Below are 19,583 nucleotides of genomic sequence, written 5' to 3' on the forward strand. Positions count from 1 at the left end.
AGGCCAGGGGTGGAGCGAGGGGCTTAGAAACTGATCCCATTTTTTTTTTTTTTTTTCACTGATTTGGGATGGGGCGGGGGCCGATGTGGGCAAGATTTCCTTTGGGAACAGAGACTTCGAGCCTTTAGGGCTGCCTACCTGCTTCTCCTAATGCCAGAGACTTAAAAAAAAAAAAAAAAAAAAAAAAAAACCTCCAGATTGCTGGACAATGAAAAAGGAGCTGACCCGGGTCTCATCCCCTGACCCTGGGAACAGAGTACACATTGAATCAGGTGCGAATGTTCGCTCGCCTTCTCTGCCTTTCCCGCCTCCCCTCCCCCGGCCGCTGCCCCCGCTCCCCCCTTGCGCTGCACCCTCAGAGTTGGCTGCAGCCGGCGAGCTGTTCCCGTCAATCCCTCCCTCCTTTACACAGGATGTCCATATTAGGACATCTGCGTCAGCAGGTTTCCACGGCCGGTCCCTGTTGTTCTGGGGGGGACCATCCCCGAAATCCTACGTGTGGAGGGTCCAGGAGACCCCCCTAAGATCCCAATTGTGAACACTCATAGGTGAAAGTTACCTGCCGAGACGGGGGTTGGGAGTCTGGGGCGGAGAATTGACGACAGAGCGCCCTCAGAGGGCCTTGGGGCGCGCTTCCCCCCCTCCAGTGCCACTGCTCCGCCCAGTGACGTATTGAGCCATTGACAAGCGCTTCTATAAAGGCGCCAGCTGAGGCGCCTACTACTCCAACCGCGACTGCAGCGAGCATCTGAGAAGACTGGATAGAGCCGGCGGTACCGCGAACGAGCAGTGACCGCGCTCCCACCCAGCTCTGCTCTGCAGCTCCCACCAGTGTCTACCCCTGGACCCCTCGCCGGGCTTTCCTCAAACTTCGACCATGATGTTCTCGGGTTTCAACGCCGACTACGAGGCGTCATCCTCCCGCTGCAGTAGCGCCTCCCCGGTCGGGGACAGCCTTTCCTACTACCATTCCCCTGCCGACTCCTTCTCCAGCATGGGCTCCCCTGTCAACACACAGGTGAGTTTGGCTTTGTGCAGCCACCAGCTCCGCGCTGGGAGTCGCCGAGGAGGGGACACTGGGATGTGACTCTCAGGGAGGGGGGTGGTCTTCCTTGTTCGCTCCGGAGGGAGACTGGCGTGGTCAGGGCAGCCCTAGCCTGGGTACCCAGGACTTGCCTGAGCGCGTGCACACTTGTCATAGTAAGACTTAGTGACCCCTTCCCGCGCGGCAGGTTTATTCTGAGTGGCCTGCGCTCTTCTCTCGGTGACTTGTTTCTGAAATCAGCCAGGGCCAACAAGTCTTGAGCTAACTAGAGCCTGGGAGGCGGCAAACGGCGGCAATCCCCCCTCCCGGGGCAGCCTAGAGCAGGGAGGAGGGAGGAGGGTGCTGCGGGATGGTGTGTAAGGCAGTTTCATTGATAAAAAGCGAGTTCATTCTGGAGACTCCGGAGCAGCGCCTGCGTCAGCGCAGACGTCAGGGATATTTATAACAAACCCCCTTTCGAGCGAGTGATGCTGAAGGGATAACGGGAACGCAGCAGTAGGATGGAGGAGAAAGGCTGCGCTGCGGAATTCATGGGAGGATATTGGGAGAGCTTTTTATCTCAGATGAGGTGCATACGGGAAGACACAGGCAGTCTCAGACCGGAATGCTTCTCTCTCTCCCTGCTTCATGCGACACTAGTGCCACTTGCTCCACCTGAGTCTGAAACCTCCTTGCTCACCTCCGCTTTCCTCTTTCTGTTTTGTTTCAGGACTTTTGCGCGGATTTGTCCGTCTCTAGTGCCAACTTTATTCCCACGGTGACAGCCATCTCCACCAGCCCAGACCTGCAGTGGCTGGTGCAGCCCACTCTGGTCTCCTCCGTGGCCCCATCGCAGACCAGAGCGCCCCATCCTTACGGACTCCCCACCTCGTCGACTGGGGCTTACGCCAGAGCGGGAATGGTGAAGACCATGTCAGGCGGCAGAGCGCAGAGCATCGGCAGAAGGGGCAAAGTAGAGCAGGTGAGCGGCGATTCTGGACCTGCACGGGGAGTGGGGGGGGAGAGCTGGGGGGACGGGCGCACAGACAACACAGCAGAGAGGGTGAGACCCCGATGCTACTGGCTGCACTGTGGCTGCAAGCCCTTTCTCTCCCGTTGTCAGATTCCGACAGTTGGCCCCAAGAATTTCCCTGACAGCTTCCTTCCTCCTTCTCTAGCTTGGGAGCTTTGTTCCCCTCCTAAACATCTCACTTTAAATGCAAATCACACTCAGCCAGCCAACTGCTGGTTAGGAAAACTGCATCGCGGAGAGGTGCGGGTGCTGTAGAAGCCAGTTTCACTGGAGTGACTGACTGAACGGAGGTGACACCAGACAACCTTATTGAACGTTGGTTCTTTTCTTCTTGCAGCTGTCTCCTGAAGAGGAAGAGAAACGGAGAATCCGAAGGGAAAGGAATAAGATGGCTGCAGCCAAGTGCCGGAATCGGAGGAGGGAACTGACAGATACGCTCCAAGCGGTAGGTTGAACCAGCTGCTACTCCTGAAACTTTACTAAAGTTGCAGGTTGGGATTATGGGATCAGGGTCCTTGAAACAGGCCTGTGTCTTAACCTTTCTTACATCTCTCTGTGTGCAGGAGACAGATCAACTTGAAGATGAAAAGTCTGCCTTGCAGACCGAGATTGCCAATCTGCTGAAAGAGAAGGAAAAACTGGAGTTCATTTTGGCAGCTCACCGACCTGCCTGCAAGATCCCGGATGACCTGGGCTTCCCAGAGGAGATGTCTGTGGTCTCCCTGGATTTGACTGGGGGTCTGCCTGAGGCTGCTACCCCAGAGTCTGAAGAGGCCTTCAACCTGCCCCTTCTCAACAACCCTGAGCCCAAGCCATCCTTGGAGCCAGTCAAGAGCATCAGCAACCTGGAGCTGAAGGCTGAGCCCTTTGATGACTTCTTGTTTCCGGCATCATCTAGGCCCAGTGGCTCGGAGACCGCCCGCTCTGTGCCAGATGTGGACCTGTCCGGTTCCTTCTATGCAGCAGACTGGGAGCCTCTGCACAGCAGCTCCCTGGGGATGGGGCCCATGGTCACAGAGCTGGAGCCCCTGTGCACTCCCGTGGTCACCTGTACTCCCAGCTGCACCACCTATACGTCTTCCTTTGTCTTCACCTACCCTGAGGCTGACTCCTTCCCCAGCTGTGCAGCTGCCCACCGAAAGGGCAGCAGCAGCAACGAGCCCTCCTCTGACTCTCTGAGCTCACCCACGCTGCTGGCTCTGTGAGCAGTCAGAGAAGGCGAGGCAGCCGGCATCCAAAAGCGCCACTGCCTGAGCTGGTGCATTACAGAGAGGAGAAACGCGTCTTCCCTCGAGGGTTCCGGTAGACCTAGGGAGGACTTTATCTGTGCGTGAAACACACCAGGCTGTGGGCCTCGACTTGCAAGCATCCACATCTGGACTCCAGTCCTCACCTCTTCCGGAGATGTAGCAAAAACAAAAAACAAAAACCGCATGGAGTGTATTGTTCCTAGTGACACCTGAGAGCTGGTAGTTAGTAGCATGTGAGCCAGGCCTGGGTCTGTGTCTCTTTTCTCTTTCTCCTTCGTCTTCTCATAGCATTAACTAATCTGTTGGGTTCATTATTGGAATTAACCTGGTGCTGGATATTTTCGGATTGTATCTAGTGCAGCTGATTTTAACAATACCTACTGTGTTTCTGGCAATAGCGTGTTCCAATTAGAAACGACCAATATTAAACTAAGAAAAGATAGAACTTTATTTTCCACTAGATAGAAATAAATAACTATATCCATGTACTGTAGTTCTTCAACGTCAATGTTCATTGTCATGTAACTGATCATGCATTGTTGAGGTGGTCTGAATGTTCTGACATTTAACAGTTTTCCATGAAAACGTTTTATTGTGTTTTCAATTTATTTATTAAGATGGATTCTCAGATATTTATATTTTTATTTTATTTTTTTCTACCCTGAGGTCTTTCGACATGTGGAAAGTGAATTTGAATGAAAAAATTTAAGCATTGTTTGCTTATTGTTCCAAGACATTGTCAATAAAAGCATTTAAGTTGAATGCGACCACTTTGTTGCTCTTTTTATTCTGAGGGCTTTGTATGGTTTCAGGAAGGCCTTCTGAGAGAGGGAGACCAGTTTGTCAAGATGGGTGGGTCCTGGAGGGGACACGCCCTCCGTTCCCTTATCACTCAGAGGAAATGCTAGTTCAGGGTATTTTACAGATATGTGTGTTCATATTGCATCGCTAAGATTTTCTACCTACCTGCCCCGAGGGTTGAAAGCTACCTGTAACAGCTTGTGCAGGGATGTGCCTTCCTGCTCCTCTCGAGGGAGCATTCTTAAATTTATGTGCTTATCTTCACCTTAGTGGTTTTCATGGGAAAACACTCCTTTGAACAGAGCCTAGCTCTATACAAACAGTGGGGGGTTTTTTGGTTTGTTTGTTTGTTTTGTTTTATTTTTGCATTGTTTGAGATAGGATCTTGCTGGGAACCCAGGGTGGCCTCCAACTCCCAGAATCCTCTTGCCTCAGTCCTGCCAGTGCTGGTTATTTCAGACAACCAGCAAGTTTAGCGTTTTGATTCCATGGGATCATGAAGATTTACTTTTATCTGAAATGTGAGCCAACCAAGGAGCAGTTGAAATAAGTGACCTTCCTTCCACACCTCGGGCCCAGTCACCACTTCCCCTTCCTGTCCACTATCAGGCTGTTCTGCCTCTTTAAAACAATAATTAAAAAATATATTAATTTATGTGGGGAGGGCATTTATGTATGAGGGCACTTGAGGTCACAGGACAACTTTCAGAAGCATCTCAAGAAGAACAGGACCTTTGTCTGGGAATTGAGCTTAGGTTATCAGGCACCTTTACCCACCAAACCAATCTTGCCAGCCCCTCCCCTTTAAAGATGTATTTATTTTTATTTTCTGTGTAAGGGTGTTTTGCTGGCATGTATGTCTATGCACCATGTATCTATGCAGTGTCCACAGAGGCCAGAAGAGGGCAAGGGATCCTGTGGAACTGGAGTTCAGAGACAATGGCAGCTACCCAAGCAAGCGCTAGAAGCTGAAATCTGGGGCTCTCTGCAAGACTAATAACTACTTTTAACTGCTCAGCCATCTCCCCAGCCCCCCTGAACTGCCTCAGCACTCGTAACCTTCAAAGTTTTTCCTTAGTTAAAGAAAAAACAAAATTTCAATACTTTGTTTATTTTTGAGATAGGTCTAAGTCTGGCCTCAAACTTGCTATGTAGCTGAGGCTGGCCCTGAACTCCCGATCTTTCTGTTTATATCTCCCAAGTGCTGGCATTACAGGTATGCACTATATACCTGGCTTCGTTTGGTTCCTTACCCTAGCATATGTTCACTCAGTCAACCCTTTTTATTCTCTTAAGAGAGCAGGCTATATCGGCCTATGCCAACCTGAAAAACAAATTCCAACTTGCGGAGTGACTTTAACACTGGGTGTAATTCACAGTACAGTAGGGAAAAGGAACTGAAGATTCAAAGATCTCGATCAGCATAAATAATATGGATGACTGACTGTAATTAACCGGTCTGTAAATAAGAAGTTACATAATAGCTCAGTAGGGAAGGGTCAGAAGACTCTGGATAAGTTTAGCTTAGAAAGTTTATCATCTCAAAGAAGAACATGACCTTTGTCTGGGGCACCTCAGGGAATGAATACTGCTCTTCCACAAACCGAAAGGAAAGGAGAGTGATTGATTCCCTACCCCTGCTCTCTGGTACCTAAAAACCAGAGACTGTTCCCATGCATGGAAACTGGGTAGAAGGGGAGCCTTCAGGTCATTAGTGGTAATGAAAATCACTGTGGTCATGGTGACCCTCATACTCTGTTGAATTGTTTCAATTTCAAATGACAGTTCCATTACACTTGAGCTGTTAACCTATGATCTACCTGCTCCAACCATAATGACTGACACTTCAAAGCAACTCGTTTCAAGTCTCTCTAGAACATCTTTTACAGCACACTCCACTTGCACACTGCTTTTACCAGTCCTGAGTTATGAGAGGCCTTGCTGGTACACCAATAATCCTGGAGCTGAGGAGAGAGGCTTGAGTTCTGGGATTCCCTGTGAGATCCTATATAAATTAATTGAAGTGAGGGGAAAAAATTTTAGGTTAAGGTTCATTATCTGCAGTTTAAAGGGTAAATAGCCTTGACAAATAATACATAACTTTAGAATAACCCGGTGGGCTCCTTTAAATGTGTGGTGACAACCTGAGAGGAATTTCCCAGATTGGAAAGAGCAGCAAGGAAAGCAGCTTGTCCCAGGGCCTCACTAATGGCTCAGGCAGCTGCAAACCAGCCATGGGAGAAGAGCATCCCCTCTTTGACAGGTCTGACACAAAGCCTTCCTCTGGGTCACATCGGTCCAGGCTACACTCAGTCCATAGGCAAATACTGAAACTCTGAACTCTAGGAAGACAGAAATCTCTGAAAGGCTTCTCCGAGTTCATGGGATGCCTTGTAGGACTGACATCTTCTAAGCTCCCTGCCAGCTCCTTCTAAACAAAAGACAGGAGTATCTTCCCTGTATGGACAAAGGACTCCTTCCAAATCTTTTCTCACCAGAGACACTGGAATCAAAAAGCTCCTGAGGATGACTGACACTAGGAATGTCACCTTTCTTTTGGGGACACTTTCATCCCTTCTCAGACGACAAAGCCTCAAACTAGTTTCAGTGGAACAACTATGAGCATGTCTTCAGTGCCACTAACATTGATACAAGTCCTGAACATGCAACAGAAAGGACTAAAGACCAGGGGCCATTTCCCTTTGGGGACCATGTCGAGCCTGAACCACCAATGGACTCTAAGACCTAGTTCAGAGCTATAGTACAGGACTAAGGAAGATATTGCTCAGTGGGCGAATGAATAAATCCCACACTCTTTCTTCAGCCGGAAAGTAGTCTGTGCATGTTCTGTAGCCTCTGTTCCAGTCCCTCTTAGGATGTTGGGCAATAGGAATGTTACATTTTTACATCTGGCTGCAGACACACAACCCCCTTCTGTCCTTCATTCCTGGAATTCCTTCATTGCCTCCCCTGGATTCCTTCTGCCATTTCAGCAAAGTGAATGACTGTAATGACTGAAATTAATTTTAGATAATGGAAGAGCAAATACTCACCTTTAGAGAGTAGTGGATAAGGCTTCCCAACACCTCTGCACACCCCTACAGCTCATGCAATTATCAAATCTAAAGGGAAGGACTTTTTGCTCTAATTACAGTTATTATGTATCAACAACGATTCCCAAGTAAACCAATCATGTGTTGAACTAAGGGGCAACAAAAACTCTAAGATGGCTATCCTAAGCAAATAATCCCAAGTTTCAACATGTCTGAAGTAAAAGAAGAAACAAAAGCATAAGCAACCTTTAAACCTTGCACAGGGTTCCTCTGAAACAATGCCGCAAAGGATAGAGTGACATTTGAATGCTGAATGGTGCTGGAGCTTTAAATGGTGCTGGCTTTGCTGTTAACATTAAGGAGTTGACCCTTGATTCTTCTGGTCCCCATACCCTGTCACACAGGGCACGGGACTCCATTCCTTGAAGAGGAGGTTTGTTTGTTTTGTGCCATTGAGATATTCAGGTTCAGCTCAAAGCAAGTCACCTTCTAGACACCTTCCCCGGTCACTCTATCTAGGGTGTCTTCTGTGCATTTCATAGATTTCATAGCATTTCTCGACAGCTGCAACATCCAATCTTGGCTTTTCTTTTACTCAAAATAATAAATGTCTCGTCCCATGAGAGCAATGACCTATTGTATCTTGATCATAACTGTGTCTCTTGTTGATTGAATGCAAATAGGTGAGTGAATGCAGATGACAATTATGAAAATGTCATAAGAGAGCTGCACCTTAGGAGGGAAGATTCACCTCATAGACTTCTTCAAGGGTAGAAGACCGTGGCCCTTTATTAAATACAAATTCCAGGCTGGACAGATAGCTCAGTTGCTAACACCTGCCGCTGAGAACCCAAACTCAGTTCTTAGCACCTACAATATAACTGTCTACCATTCCTGCTATGGCAGAGGAGGGGGTCCAACATCCCTGGCTTTGGTGGGCCCTACTACTGACTCAAGTGAAGAGTAAAATAAATAAAATATAAACAATAACAAACAGCAAACTACCCAGATGTCTCAGCAGATAAGAGAGCCTGGTGATCCGGATTACCCCTACAGATCACTTAAAAGTGGAAGGAAAGAATCGATGCCACAGAGTTGTCCTCTGACCCCCAACATCTGTGCACCCACACTCCATTTAAAAAAAAAATCCATGTTGCTCTAAGGATGGCGATTCACATCTGCAGTTCCAGCACTGGGGAGGTTAAAACAAGAACATTGCCATGAATTTGAGCACAGCATAAGCTACAGAGTGAATTCCAGGCCAGCCTGGGCTACAGAGTAAGACCCTGTCTTGTTTGTTTATTTTGGTTTTAGATGAAACAAAAAAATAATCAAAATGTTTTCACTTTGGTACAAAACGTTTAGAGTCTAACACAAGTTTGTTGGAGTTCGTTCAGTGTGCTGGAGGGCATAACCTGTAATTTAGTCTGCGTTAGAATGGAAGAGTAAGGGTTACCCGTTATCAATATCACTATCGTTAGCCAAGAGAAGGTCCAGACCAACTGTGGATAAGATGTACTAGATGCTGGTGAGTGACTTTGGTCTCTAGAAGGGGCCAGTTGGGTAGATTTTCCTTTCCCTTGAATGTAGGAAAAAGCAACAGAAATCCAAACCAGTTTAGTTGCAATCCATTCCACAGACCCACTCATAGACTAAGCTGAACTGCACTTCCTTTGTTCCAAAACCATTGTCCTGTTACTCAAGAGGATGAAGAGTAGAAAGGATTCTGGCTATTGTCCCAAGGAGGTCCCTAGTCTGGTCATCAGCTTTACCTCCTAATCCCTTTCTTACTTTCTGCCCTGATGCTTGGGTTTGGTTAAAGCAGGTGATTAGAAGTCTGGGGACCCACAGGTGTCTAATTGTTGGTTATGTTAGAAACTCTTTGTTCCAGAAACAGGCCCAGAGGCTCGGGAGGTAGTGGTATAGGGCTTGCTGGCCTGTGTGAGGCCCTGAGTTGGCTCCCCAGCACTGCAAAATGAACTAGCATCAGCAGTAAGCCTGTGTGGAAAGAACCCAGTTTAAAAGGCCTGGGACAAAAAGCGTCTTTATCTCGACTGTAAGTGGCCCAGGGTCCAGTTGCTATGTTTATTGAGGGGAGAAATTTACTGGGCTAACTGACCATATGACTGTCATGACAGGGAAATTTATCAAGACAATGTGATAATGCAGTCTGGATCCAATATTGCAAAGTGTCTCAGAATATAAACTTAGTTCTGAATCCTGGCTTCTTGACCTTAGGCAAATCAAGCAGCCTATACTCAGCTTCCTTGGTGGCGAAATGGAGATGATAATTGTGTCTGCCTATTGAGACTGTTATGAGCATTCAGCAAAGCAAAGCAGCGTGCAGAGAGGGCTGAGGACAGCTCCTATGAAAAATGTGGCAGAACAGTTGGTTGGTATTATGACTTCGGGAGATGGTGGTCAGTCAGAGGAACACATAGGGATTGCCTTTTATAGAACAACAGGTTCTGGGTGCCTACTGTATTATCATATCTTGGATTCAGAAGTGAGCAAAAACACTTGTGTCTTCAGAGTTTGGAATTTAATAAAGGCAAAAGACATATAAATACATACATTATAATACATGGTAATACCAGAAATAGGCTTGAGGGATGAGAGGAAAAGGGAATAAGATGTTCTACAAGGGGGAGTCTCTAGGTGACCTCTGAGTTGGACTTTGGAGGTGGAGGTTCAAGGCACCGAACCGCTCTTAAGGCACAGACTCATAAAACAAAGAATTTGAATTCGCTAGGCTAAGTCTATGAAATGCACGGGGTGGAGGTGAGCGGACGGCAGGGGATCTAACATTTACATCAATATTGTAGCATCGAAAGGGAAGGAAGTTAAAGGTAAGTCAAGAATAGATAACTGTGGCTACATTGCTCTGAGCCTCCGTTTGAAGACTTAGTTATGGCAGTAGTGGCGGACATGGAGAACAAGTAATGATTAGAAGAAAGGACTTCCCAGGCTTGGTGATGGGGTAGATGTGGGTTGGGAGGGGGAGGAAGAAATCTATGTTCATTACTCTGTTTACCAAGCTTGATACACAAGAGGCTTATGGTTCCCCCTAGGGACTTTGTTTGTAGAAAGAATCATGGGTTTAGGGGATGTGGATGTTAAGTTGGTTATGGGACATGTTAGCTTGCAATGTCTACAGGATCCATCTGGGGGAGATGGAGGGTAGTCCCAATAACCCAGTAGAAAATGGAAAGAATTAATAGGGTTTATTCAGAGCCCAAGGTCAGCACAGAATCTGTGGCCCTGGGGTGAGGTTTCACATGAACCTGTTCTGTGCCAGGCTCTGCTTTATACTTTACAGGAAGTTTTGGGTCAGGGACTGCTCTGCTGATCAGTGTGCCTCTGACAACCCGGCAGTTGATAACACACAGTCATTATCACGTTGTCAGATTGGTTGCCTCATTTGGTCCTCGAAACGCAACAGTGAGGCAGAGATTAGTGTCTTCATTCACAGGAGTGGAATGTGATCCAGGAAATGGTAAGTACATTGGCCAAGGGCCCACAGCTGATAAGTAGCAGACCTGAGATTTGAATATACACTTTGTGAATCTAAAGCCCAAATTGCTTAACCACACTACCAGATCATTAGAATTTGACTGCAGTTACTCCTCTGAGGTAATTTTTATGCCCATCAGGGGTGGTGGGATGAAAACATCTCAAAGTTGGGGATGGAGACAGCTCAGCAAGTAAAGTGTTTGCTGCCTGACAACCCATGCTTGGTCCCAAAGAGCCACACAGTAGAAAGAAAAAAAGAAAACTGTACAGATTGTTCTCTGAATGCTGCATAATACGGTGTAAACAAACAAGCAAACAAATAAGCAAGCAAATACATGCAGACAGATCTCTGGATTTCCCATTTATTTATGTGTGTGTGTGTGTGCATGCACTTGTGCCATGGTAGTATGGAGGTCAGAAGACAACTTTTGGAAGTTAGCCCTCTATTTCCATTTCTACATGGCTTCCAGGGATCAAACTCAAATCATCAGGCTTGCTCTGCAAGAGTTTTACTAGCTGAGCCATATAATCATCATCATCATCTTCCTCTTCTTCTTCTTTAAGAGATGTGTTATTTATGCATTTTATGTATATGGGTACTTTGTCTGCATGTACATCTGCACACCAGAAGAGGGGCATCAGACAAGTCTGAGCTTCCATGTGGATACTGGGACTGGAACTCAGGACCTTCAGAAGAGCAGAGTGCTCTTAATCATTAAGTCATCTCTCCAGCCCCCACAACCCCTGCTCCCAGTTGAGCTATCTTGCTGACCCCTTTAAACCAGTTTTGTTTGTTGATAAAGGGTCTTACCATTTAGTCTTGGCTGGTCTGGAAATTGGTAGTAGACCATACTGGCCTTGAACTGTAGAGATCCTACTGCCTCTGCCTCCTGAGTGCTACCATGCCCCCCCATCCCCCAAACAGATTTGACATGAACTAGCTAGTTATGGTGTTCTATATGTGTAACCCCCAAATTGAGGAGTGGATATAGGAGGTTCACCTCTGAAAGATATTCAAGACTAGCTTTGGCTGCATACCAAGTTTGAGATCAGCATGAATGGTACAAATCCTTTCTGAAAAAAAAAAAAACTCCGAGAAACAGGCAAAACCAAACGGATACAACATAGCGACTGTGAAGGCAAACTGAACTTGAGTTACTTCAGTTAGCTCTGTCTGTGTATGAGCACCTGGGCTTTGATGTGTGTTTACATGTGATGGGGAAGTAGTATATGTAACATTTGATTGTGGTACAATCAAGCTACTCTCCTGCTTCCAAGGAGTAGGCAGTCAGCACTAACTTGGGCTCACAGACTGCTACACACTGCTCTAAACTATACAACTTTTACATTTCTTTGTTTGGGGGTGGGGTGGGGGATGGGGGGTGAGGAAGACCGTTGAGATGGCTCAGTAGTGAGCAGTGTATACTGCTCTTGCAGAGGACCCGAATCTGATTCTCAGCACATACCTACACCCAGCAATCTGTACAAACGTGCACAGAAACATGCACAGAAACAGTAAAGATAGATTTTTTTTTTTAAAAAAAATTAAAAATCGTCACAGGACTGGGGCTGTGCTTTAGTGGAATGCTTGCCTAACATTAAAGAAATGCTGGCTCGAGCGTCAGAACTGTTTTTTTTTTTTTTTGTACAGGGTACGATGGCTCATACCTGTCGTGTCACCATTTGGGAAAAGGAAGCAAAGGGATCAAAAGTTAAAGGTCCATGTCTCAGCTACACAATGAAGGCCAGATCAATACGATACATCAGACCACGTCATATATATACATATATATACATACACACACAAACAGTCACAAGTGCCCTCTAATGTAGGTCTTGCTATTAGACTTACTTTACAGATAACAGTCTAGGGCACAGAAAAACTATGGCCTGTTTTTATCATTATCCACCTGGAGTGACGGCCCTGGAATCTGAGTCCAGTGTAAAGTGTCCCCAATGCCTGCATGCTCAGCGGCTAGTAAGGACAACCAAGTGTGCAACAACCTTGCAGGCCGATGGAACGCTCGGGAAGGGTAGGAAGGCTCCTCTCTGCGGGCTTTCCAGGCTCCTCCCGAGGGTCTCGGCGTCCCTACACCCTCCCTCTCGGCACTCTCCCGGAGCCCCTGCCCTGCTCTGCTAAGGCCAAGGTGTCACCTAACCCTTCCCAGCTTCCGGCCCTTTCCTCCAGGTCAGCTCGCTCGGGCAGACAGCACCAGGAGCCCGCCAGTCCTCTATTTACTGTTTGGTTTCCACGGTGACACGTAGGCGCCGTCAGCGCCTCCCGTCAGCGGCCCCCACCCGGCGCCGTGACGTCTGCCCGCTGCTTCCGTTCTGCCCATATTTGGAAAGGCGTCGCGGGCAGGGAGCTGGACTCCCGCGGCGCCCCGCCTCCTGCCCGGCTCCGCCCCCGCGCGGGCCGGCCGAGCCCTGGGCTGCGCACCCCTCCTCCTACCCCGACCCTGCGGAGGCGGGCGGGGGCTCGGGTCGCCAGCATCCTTGTGCTAGTGGATGCTGCAGTCAAAGCTTAGGCCCTGGCTCCACTGTTCCCAGTGGACGATCCGGGATCACGATTTTCTCTTTCTGTGCCCGGAAATCCTGGAATCAGTCCTGGTCTAACCCTCCCTCTCTTTGATACACTTGATTTCAGATTCTCGTCATTGGGGCAGTGGAAAGCTTTGAGGATAGACGTTCTGGGGGTTCTGTGTTTTCCCTTGGGACATAAGTGACCTTGGGAAGGCCACTTTCTCCTGGCTGGAGCGTGGGGCCTATTTTTTCCAACCCTATCATTTAGCCGGGGGGGGGGGGTCTTCCATCACCTTCTAACTGACCGCTTTTGGTGACATAATTGCAAGGTGGGTGAAGTTCTTGAGAACCCCTGCAGCTCTCAAGCCTTCACTAGTTGTATCTGTACGTCTCCTGGGGCTAGCTCATTTTAGACGCTTAATTAACTTTAGTTAACTGCTGGATGAATGGATCTGAGACAGGTTTCACCTTCATAAGTCCGGACCCCGCAATTCCTTTTACAGGCGGAGGGAATATTGAGATGATTAATAATCGCGCGGCAGGGTTGCTGATGTAAAGCGATTTGCGGATGTAAAGGGCAATAAAGATGCGGATGTAAAGGAATCCATCGAGATTCCAGAAGTCTCTGAGGAGCCGTGGGTGTGTGCAGCGGGGCCGTGGGGGCGGGGACGGGGCGGGCAGTGCCGCAGTGGCTACCGCTGGGTACTCCGTAGCAATTAGCACGATGTGTGGGGCTAATTCTTTATGAGGCTTATCTACCCCCAACGCCAATACACTTCGCTATCCTCCTCTGCTGATCGCTCACATCCCCCAGACCTTTTGGCTATAGAAGCTTCTTCTTTTTTTTTTTTTTTTTTCCCTAGAATTTCCAAACTGGAAGGGACTTCAGAGAATAAACTTGTTATTTCATAAACAAGGACACCAAACCTCGTAGCAGTTGGCTCTCCCAATCAAGCTTGAACGGATAGCTAGAAATAGAAGTCAGATTTCTGGCATCAAATTGTGTCCTTCTCTATCTTTAGAGGGTATCCAGGTGTGCCTGAACCTGAGCTCAGGTGACCATAATGCTTGGCTTAGCCATGTACAGTTGGGCTCAATATGACATTTAGAGCATCTAACCACAGCCCACTGTCACAGGTCAGCCGCAGAATGGGGATGAGGGGCGTTTACTCCTTAAAGCCATTAGCGTTCCTCTTCAGCGCGGCTGGTGCTTTGTCTGAGAAGGGTCAGAACCGTGGTCAGCTTCGCTGAAACCCGCGGTAGCCCAGCTCTTCTTCCTAGTCACACCCAAGCTATAGGCAGGCTGCTCAGGCTGCAGCTGGTGAGTAAGGACCAGCCCTTCCCGAGGCTTGGAAGGGTTCTCGGCTCTTAGGAGTCTGACTGCAGGGGCATATCTTTCAAAATCCCTTTTCAGCGTCACCCAGGTTCTCACAACCGCTTCTCTCTAACCTCAGGGCTGGCCTCGAAGACAGCTCACGCCGAGATTGGTGCCTCCAACTTTACTGGAGCCTCCTCGCCACCAGCTGATTTGAGGAGTGGTCTGGGAACCGGTCCTCTTCCCTTTGGCTGTTCCTGTAACTGTAGCCTCAGAACCGCAGCTCCGCCACCTGGTGGTTCTGGGAGCCGAGAGTGCCCTCCTCCAGGCCCGTAGGCAACGTCACAGTGGTGAGGGGGCTCGCAAGAGTTTGCTGTGAGGAGGAGGCTAGAGGACAAAGTGTGAGAATTGTTTCTCCTCCTCCAACCCGTGGGGGAAAAAACCCAGTTTGTCATATTTGGCAGCAAGCGCCTCTACCTACTGAGCCATATTGAAGGCCCACTCTGATGGGAAGAGCCAATCTGGCAGATGAAACCCAAACCAAAATAAAACACCAAAAACTCTAGCTGTTTTCGCTCTGTGGCTTATTTCTGAGCACTTGTTTCATGTGGATGTAGGAAAACAGTTTTGTAATTTCTCTCACCAGGGCTGCTTTTCAAAACCTACTCCTTCTCTTTCCAGATTTCAAGTCCCATCTTTGAAATTAAGCTTCTCCCTCTTCCTCTCTCTCCCTCTCCCTTCTCTCCCTCTCTCCTTTCTTCTCCTCCCCTCCCCCTCTCCTCTCTTCCTCTCTCTCTTCCCCTCTCCCCTCCCCCCTCCTCCCCACCCTCTCTCTTGTAGTTTAGCTGCTCTGAGAGGGACACACAGAGCATTTATAGGTTCTGTTCTTTTACAAATTTTAATTTGTTATTTTGGTATGCATGTGCAAGGTGTGTATACTTGTATGGTCGTGTGTGTCACAGTCTACATGTGTGGCTGTATGTGCCAGAGTGTACATGTGTGGTTGTGTGTGCCACAGTGTACATGTGTGGTTGTGTGTGCCACAGTGTACATGTGTGGTTGTGTGTGCCACAGTGTACATATGTGGTTGTGTGTGCCACAGTCTACATGTGTGGCTGTATGTGCCAGAGTGTACATGTGTGGTTGTGTGTGCCACAGTGTACATGTGTGGTTGTGTGTGCCACAGTGTACATGTGTGGTTGTGTGTGCCACAGTGTACGTGTGTGGTTGTGTGTGCCACAGTGTACATGTGTGGTTGTGTGTGCCACAGTGTACGTGTGTGGTTGTGTGTGCCACAGTGTACATGTGTGGTTGTGTGTGCCACAGTGTACATATGTGGTCGTGTGTGCCACAATGTACATGTGTGGTTGTGTGTGCCACAATGTACATATGTGGTTGTGTGTGCCACAGTGTACATATGTGGTTGTGTGTGCCACAGTGTACATGTGTGGTTGTGTGTGCCACAGTGTACATGTGTGGTTGTGTGTGCCACCGTGTACATGTGAAGGTCAAAGGACAGCCCTGTGTGCAGATGGTTCTCTCCTTCCATCTATTTTTTAAAAGGTTTATCTATTTATATAGTGGATATGGGTTTTGTCTGAATGACTGTCTACACTCCAGAAGAGGAAACTGGATCCCATACAGGTATAGATAGTTGTGCGCTGCCATTTAACTGCTGGGAACTAAACTCTTGAGAACTGGAAGGACAAACATTGCTCTTAGACACTGAGCATCTCTCCAGCCCTTCCCCATCCACCTTTATGAAGGTTCTAGGGATGGAATTCAGGCCGTTGACCTTTAGGGGGCCAGCTCCCTTCTCATTCATTCATTCATTTAACCTTTATTTTTATTGAGACTGAGTCTGTCTATGTAGTGCACTGGCTTTACATTTGTGACCCTCCTATGACAGTCTTTTAAGTGTTGAGAGAATGGGTACAAACCACCACGTGGGGCTGGGAGGAGTATGTACCACCACTTGGAGCCTATATGCAGGCTCCTTCACTGTTTCCCTGGGGATGCGGGTCATATGTTGCCTTTTATGCTTATAGACCCCTCTCATAGGGCCCTCCCTAGGGCTGGGGATAAAAAAAGGGCCTCCAAGAAGTTATTGCTTACTAACTGGTCACTTCTACAGACACACTCTGGACCTTTGCATAGATAAGCCTTCTAAAACTCTTAGTTCTCGGTGGGGGGTGGTGCAGAGGGTGATCTAATCAAAGGTGGCTTTGCACAACGTGTGGTTTCACAAGAGAAACACCACCCAGAGTGAGAGGAGGAAGCTGGAAGCCTGCAGCAGACTCAGAAAAACGAGGAGGGAAGCAACCAGGAAAGGAGAAAGCACAGAGATAGGGGTCTTCTGTGGCTGGGGTTGAGAGACAGACTCCCTCTGCGGTGAGGCCTTGGGTGGGTTACTGTGCGGTCTCAGCTTCTTCTACATACATACATGCCTACCTCACGGCTGTGCCCGGGTGCAAGCCGAATTGCCATTTTATAAATGCACTAGTCAGGTACAGAGCACTAGGTGATATGAATGAGGTTTCCAAGCCTTCTAGCTTCCCTTCAGTACTATCCTTTTGGGGTTCCCCCATGGTCTAGGTTACCTCTTGTCTGTCCCTTATTGTTGACTTTGAGTAGGTCTCTTCAAGTCCTAGACTCGGTGGTTTCTCATGGGTGAGGTAGGCCTAATTATATTTGCCTCCAAAGACTGCTGTGTTACAGCCTTCTAACATGTCTGGTGTATTAATGTCAGGTGTTATCATTAGGAATGGGAGGAAGCCCTGTAAAGATGAACAGGGTTCGAAAAATCCTGGAAGGTTTAAGAAAGACAGAATCCATGAACTCAGAATGAGACAGGCTCACCAGCTTGCAGGGGAGGAGAGGCTGGGCCGGGCCGTGAGCATTTGCCATTTCTGAAACACCCAGAACTGATCGGGCCTCACGAGGTGTGAGCCGTTTATCCCTTCGCTCTAGGAACTGTTCAGCCCCACGGCTATGCTGAGGGTGTGGACCTAGTGAGGCTGGATGCCAAAACCAATAGGTTCTCCTGCCCTCCTTCCAGGAAGGGGGGGCTTTAGCATCTGAGGGTGTAGGCTGGGTAGGCCTTGGCAACCTATTGTTGTTGCATGTGTGTGGGAATGGCCCAGGGACATCTTGGCCCAGGATGTGGACTCTTGGGCCTAGTAAGCTAAGAACCTGCCTGCACAGCTCCCAGGAGCTGCAACTCCAAGTCTTAACTGAGGGCACCCTGGGAGTGATTGCTAGCAATTATAAGAGAGATGGGGGAAGGAGGGTTGTGGGAGCCACATTCGGCTTAATTCCCTTCAGCTACATTTATGGAAAAGTACCAAGGGGGCTTTGCAAATGGCTGGATCTTTCTTTCAGTTCTTTCTGAAGAAGGAAGCAGGTTGCAAAATCATGCAGTGTTAGAGTGTTGCAATTTCAGTGTGTTGGGAATCATAATATGGACCCCACAGCTTGACAGCTCCTGCCCCCTATAACACACTGGGGCGGGTGTCTTATAAAACTGATGAAGGCCAGGGGTCTCCTGCTAAACAAGCTATTGTTTGGGGGATCCCAGACACAGTTTGAGGCTAAGCAAGCTCATCTTTGGAGCTGGTGTTTGGGGGACACAGAGAAAACCGGAAATCTCCTTCCAACTTCTTGTAACAGATGCAGGGTGGATTCTGGTGAGCAGGCTTTGAGCAGCTCTGTAGGAAGGGGACGGACAAACCAACAAACCAAACCACACAGCTTGCAAAGCCACGAGGGCTCAGGCACTGGCTGTGCCTGGGAGGAGCAGGGCAGGTTTTCTTCTTCTCTTTGCTTGTCTGCACTTCTTGGCTGGTTTTTGGTTGTTTCTGGTGAGCACATATTGCTTTTGTAAGAAGATATTTTAAAACGTTCTCAGCAGAGCAATTAAAAAAAAAAGATAGATGACAGAGCATGATTTGCCTTTGTTCTTTCTTTCTAAAAGAAATAGAAATTCTTGGTTAAACAGACACACACACACACCCCTTTGAAAATTCAGATAGTGAATATATACAGAAAGTTAAAAACTAATTGCAATTCTTTTGAAAGAAAAACCACTGTCAATAGTTTTGCTCTAACTTTCCAATGCCTACTTGAATTTTTTTTTTGGGGGGAGGGGTTGGTTTCTCTGTGTAGCCTTGGCTGTCCTAGAACTCATTCTGTAGACCAGGCTGTCCTGGAACTCAGAGATCTGCCTGCCTCTGCTTTCTAAGTGCTGGGATTAAAGACAGCCCAAAGTGGTCTGTTTGTCTGACTTTGTTTGTTTCTCTTTGGTTTTGCTTTTTTCTTCTAGTGATGGGGCTTGAACCGAACTCTGCACGAAACAAGGTGTGGTGGTACAGGCTCATGCAGAAATCCCAGAAGTGGAGTGGGGGAGGCAGGAAGAGAATCGAAAGTTCAAGGCTGGGGGCTGAAGAGATGGCTCAGTGGTTAAGAGCACTGACTCTTCTTCCAGAGGACCTGAGTTCAATTCCCGACAACCACATGGTGGCTCACAACCATCTGTAGTGTGATCTGATGCCATCTTCTGGTGTGTCTGAAGACAGCGACAGTGTACTTATATAAAATAAATAAATATTTAAAACAACAACAACAACAAAAACAAGTTCAAGGCTCCTTTTAGTTAAAACTACAAGGTAAGTTTGAAAATAGTCTGAGTTACATTAAAAAAAAAAAAAACCCTAAGCAAAAAACAAAGCAAGAACAAACAAACAGACAGACAGACAGACAAACCCCATCATCAACATCATCACCACCATCACCCAAACCACCAAAACATTGAAGCCTCGATGCAAATTTCTACATCTGACCTTCATACAGGACACAGTCAGGTGGACTAAAATATTGTTTAAAATCACCTTCAGGTACTAAGCATGGTGGTACACACCTTTTCTCTCAGCACTCAGGCTAGCTGGAGACCACCTCTACATAGTGCAACAAAATTTACCTCAAGACTATGAAGATGGCGTGTGCTGGCCTGTGCAGCCCACTTCCGAGCTGCAGGGAGACCCAGGCCACCTGCTTCAGCTTCTTGACTGCTAAG

The 19,583-nt window shown here is 47.9% G+C and overlaps 1 protein-coding gene across 1 annotated transcript; it reads left to right on the forward strand.

The window, feature by feature from the left end:
• The first annotated feature begins 745 nt into the window (after positions 1–745).
• FOS (Fos proto-oncogene, AP-1 transcription factor subunit) lies at positions 746–3,995 on the forward strand. The gene is made up of 4 exons (XM_080910211.1): positions 746–1,018; positions 1,755–2,006; positions 2,395–2,502; positions 2,621–3,995. The coding sequence occupies exons 1-4, from the start codon at positions 878–880 to the stop codon at positions 3,260–3,262; spliced, it is 1,143 nt and encodes a 380-aa protein (XP_080766337.1). The 5' UTR covers positions 746–877; the 3' UTR covers positions 3,263–3,995.
• The last annotated feature ends 15,588 nt before the right edge of the window (positions 3,996–19,583 follow it).

This window comes from Micromys minutus (genome assembly GCF_963924665.1).
Source record: "Micromys minutus genome assembly, chromosome: 1".
Classification (NCBI taxonomy): domain Eukaryota; kingdom Metazoa; phylum Chordata; class Mammalia; order Rodentia; family Muridae; genus Micromys; species Micromys minutus.

Coding starts and splice junctions, on each gene's coding strand:
- FOS (XM_080910211.1), top strand. CDS start 878: ATGATGTTCTCGGGTTTCAACGCCGACTACGAGGCGTCATCCTCCCGC. Junction 2,007..2,394: donor GAAGGGGCAAAGTAGAGCAG/GTGAGCGGCGAT, acceptor TTCTTCTTGCAG/CTGTCTCCTGAAGAGGAAGA. Junction 2,503..2,620: donor TGACAGATACGCTCCAAGCG/GTAGGTTGAACC, acceptor CTCTGTGTGCAG/GAGACAGATCAACTTGAAGA.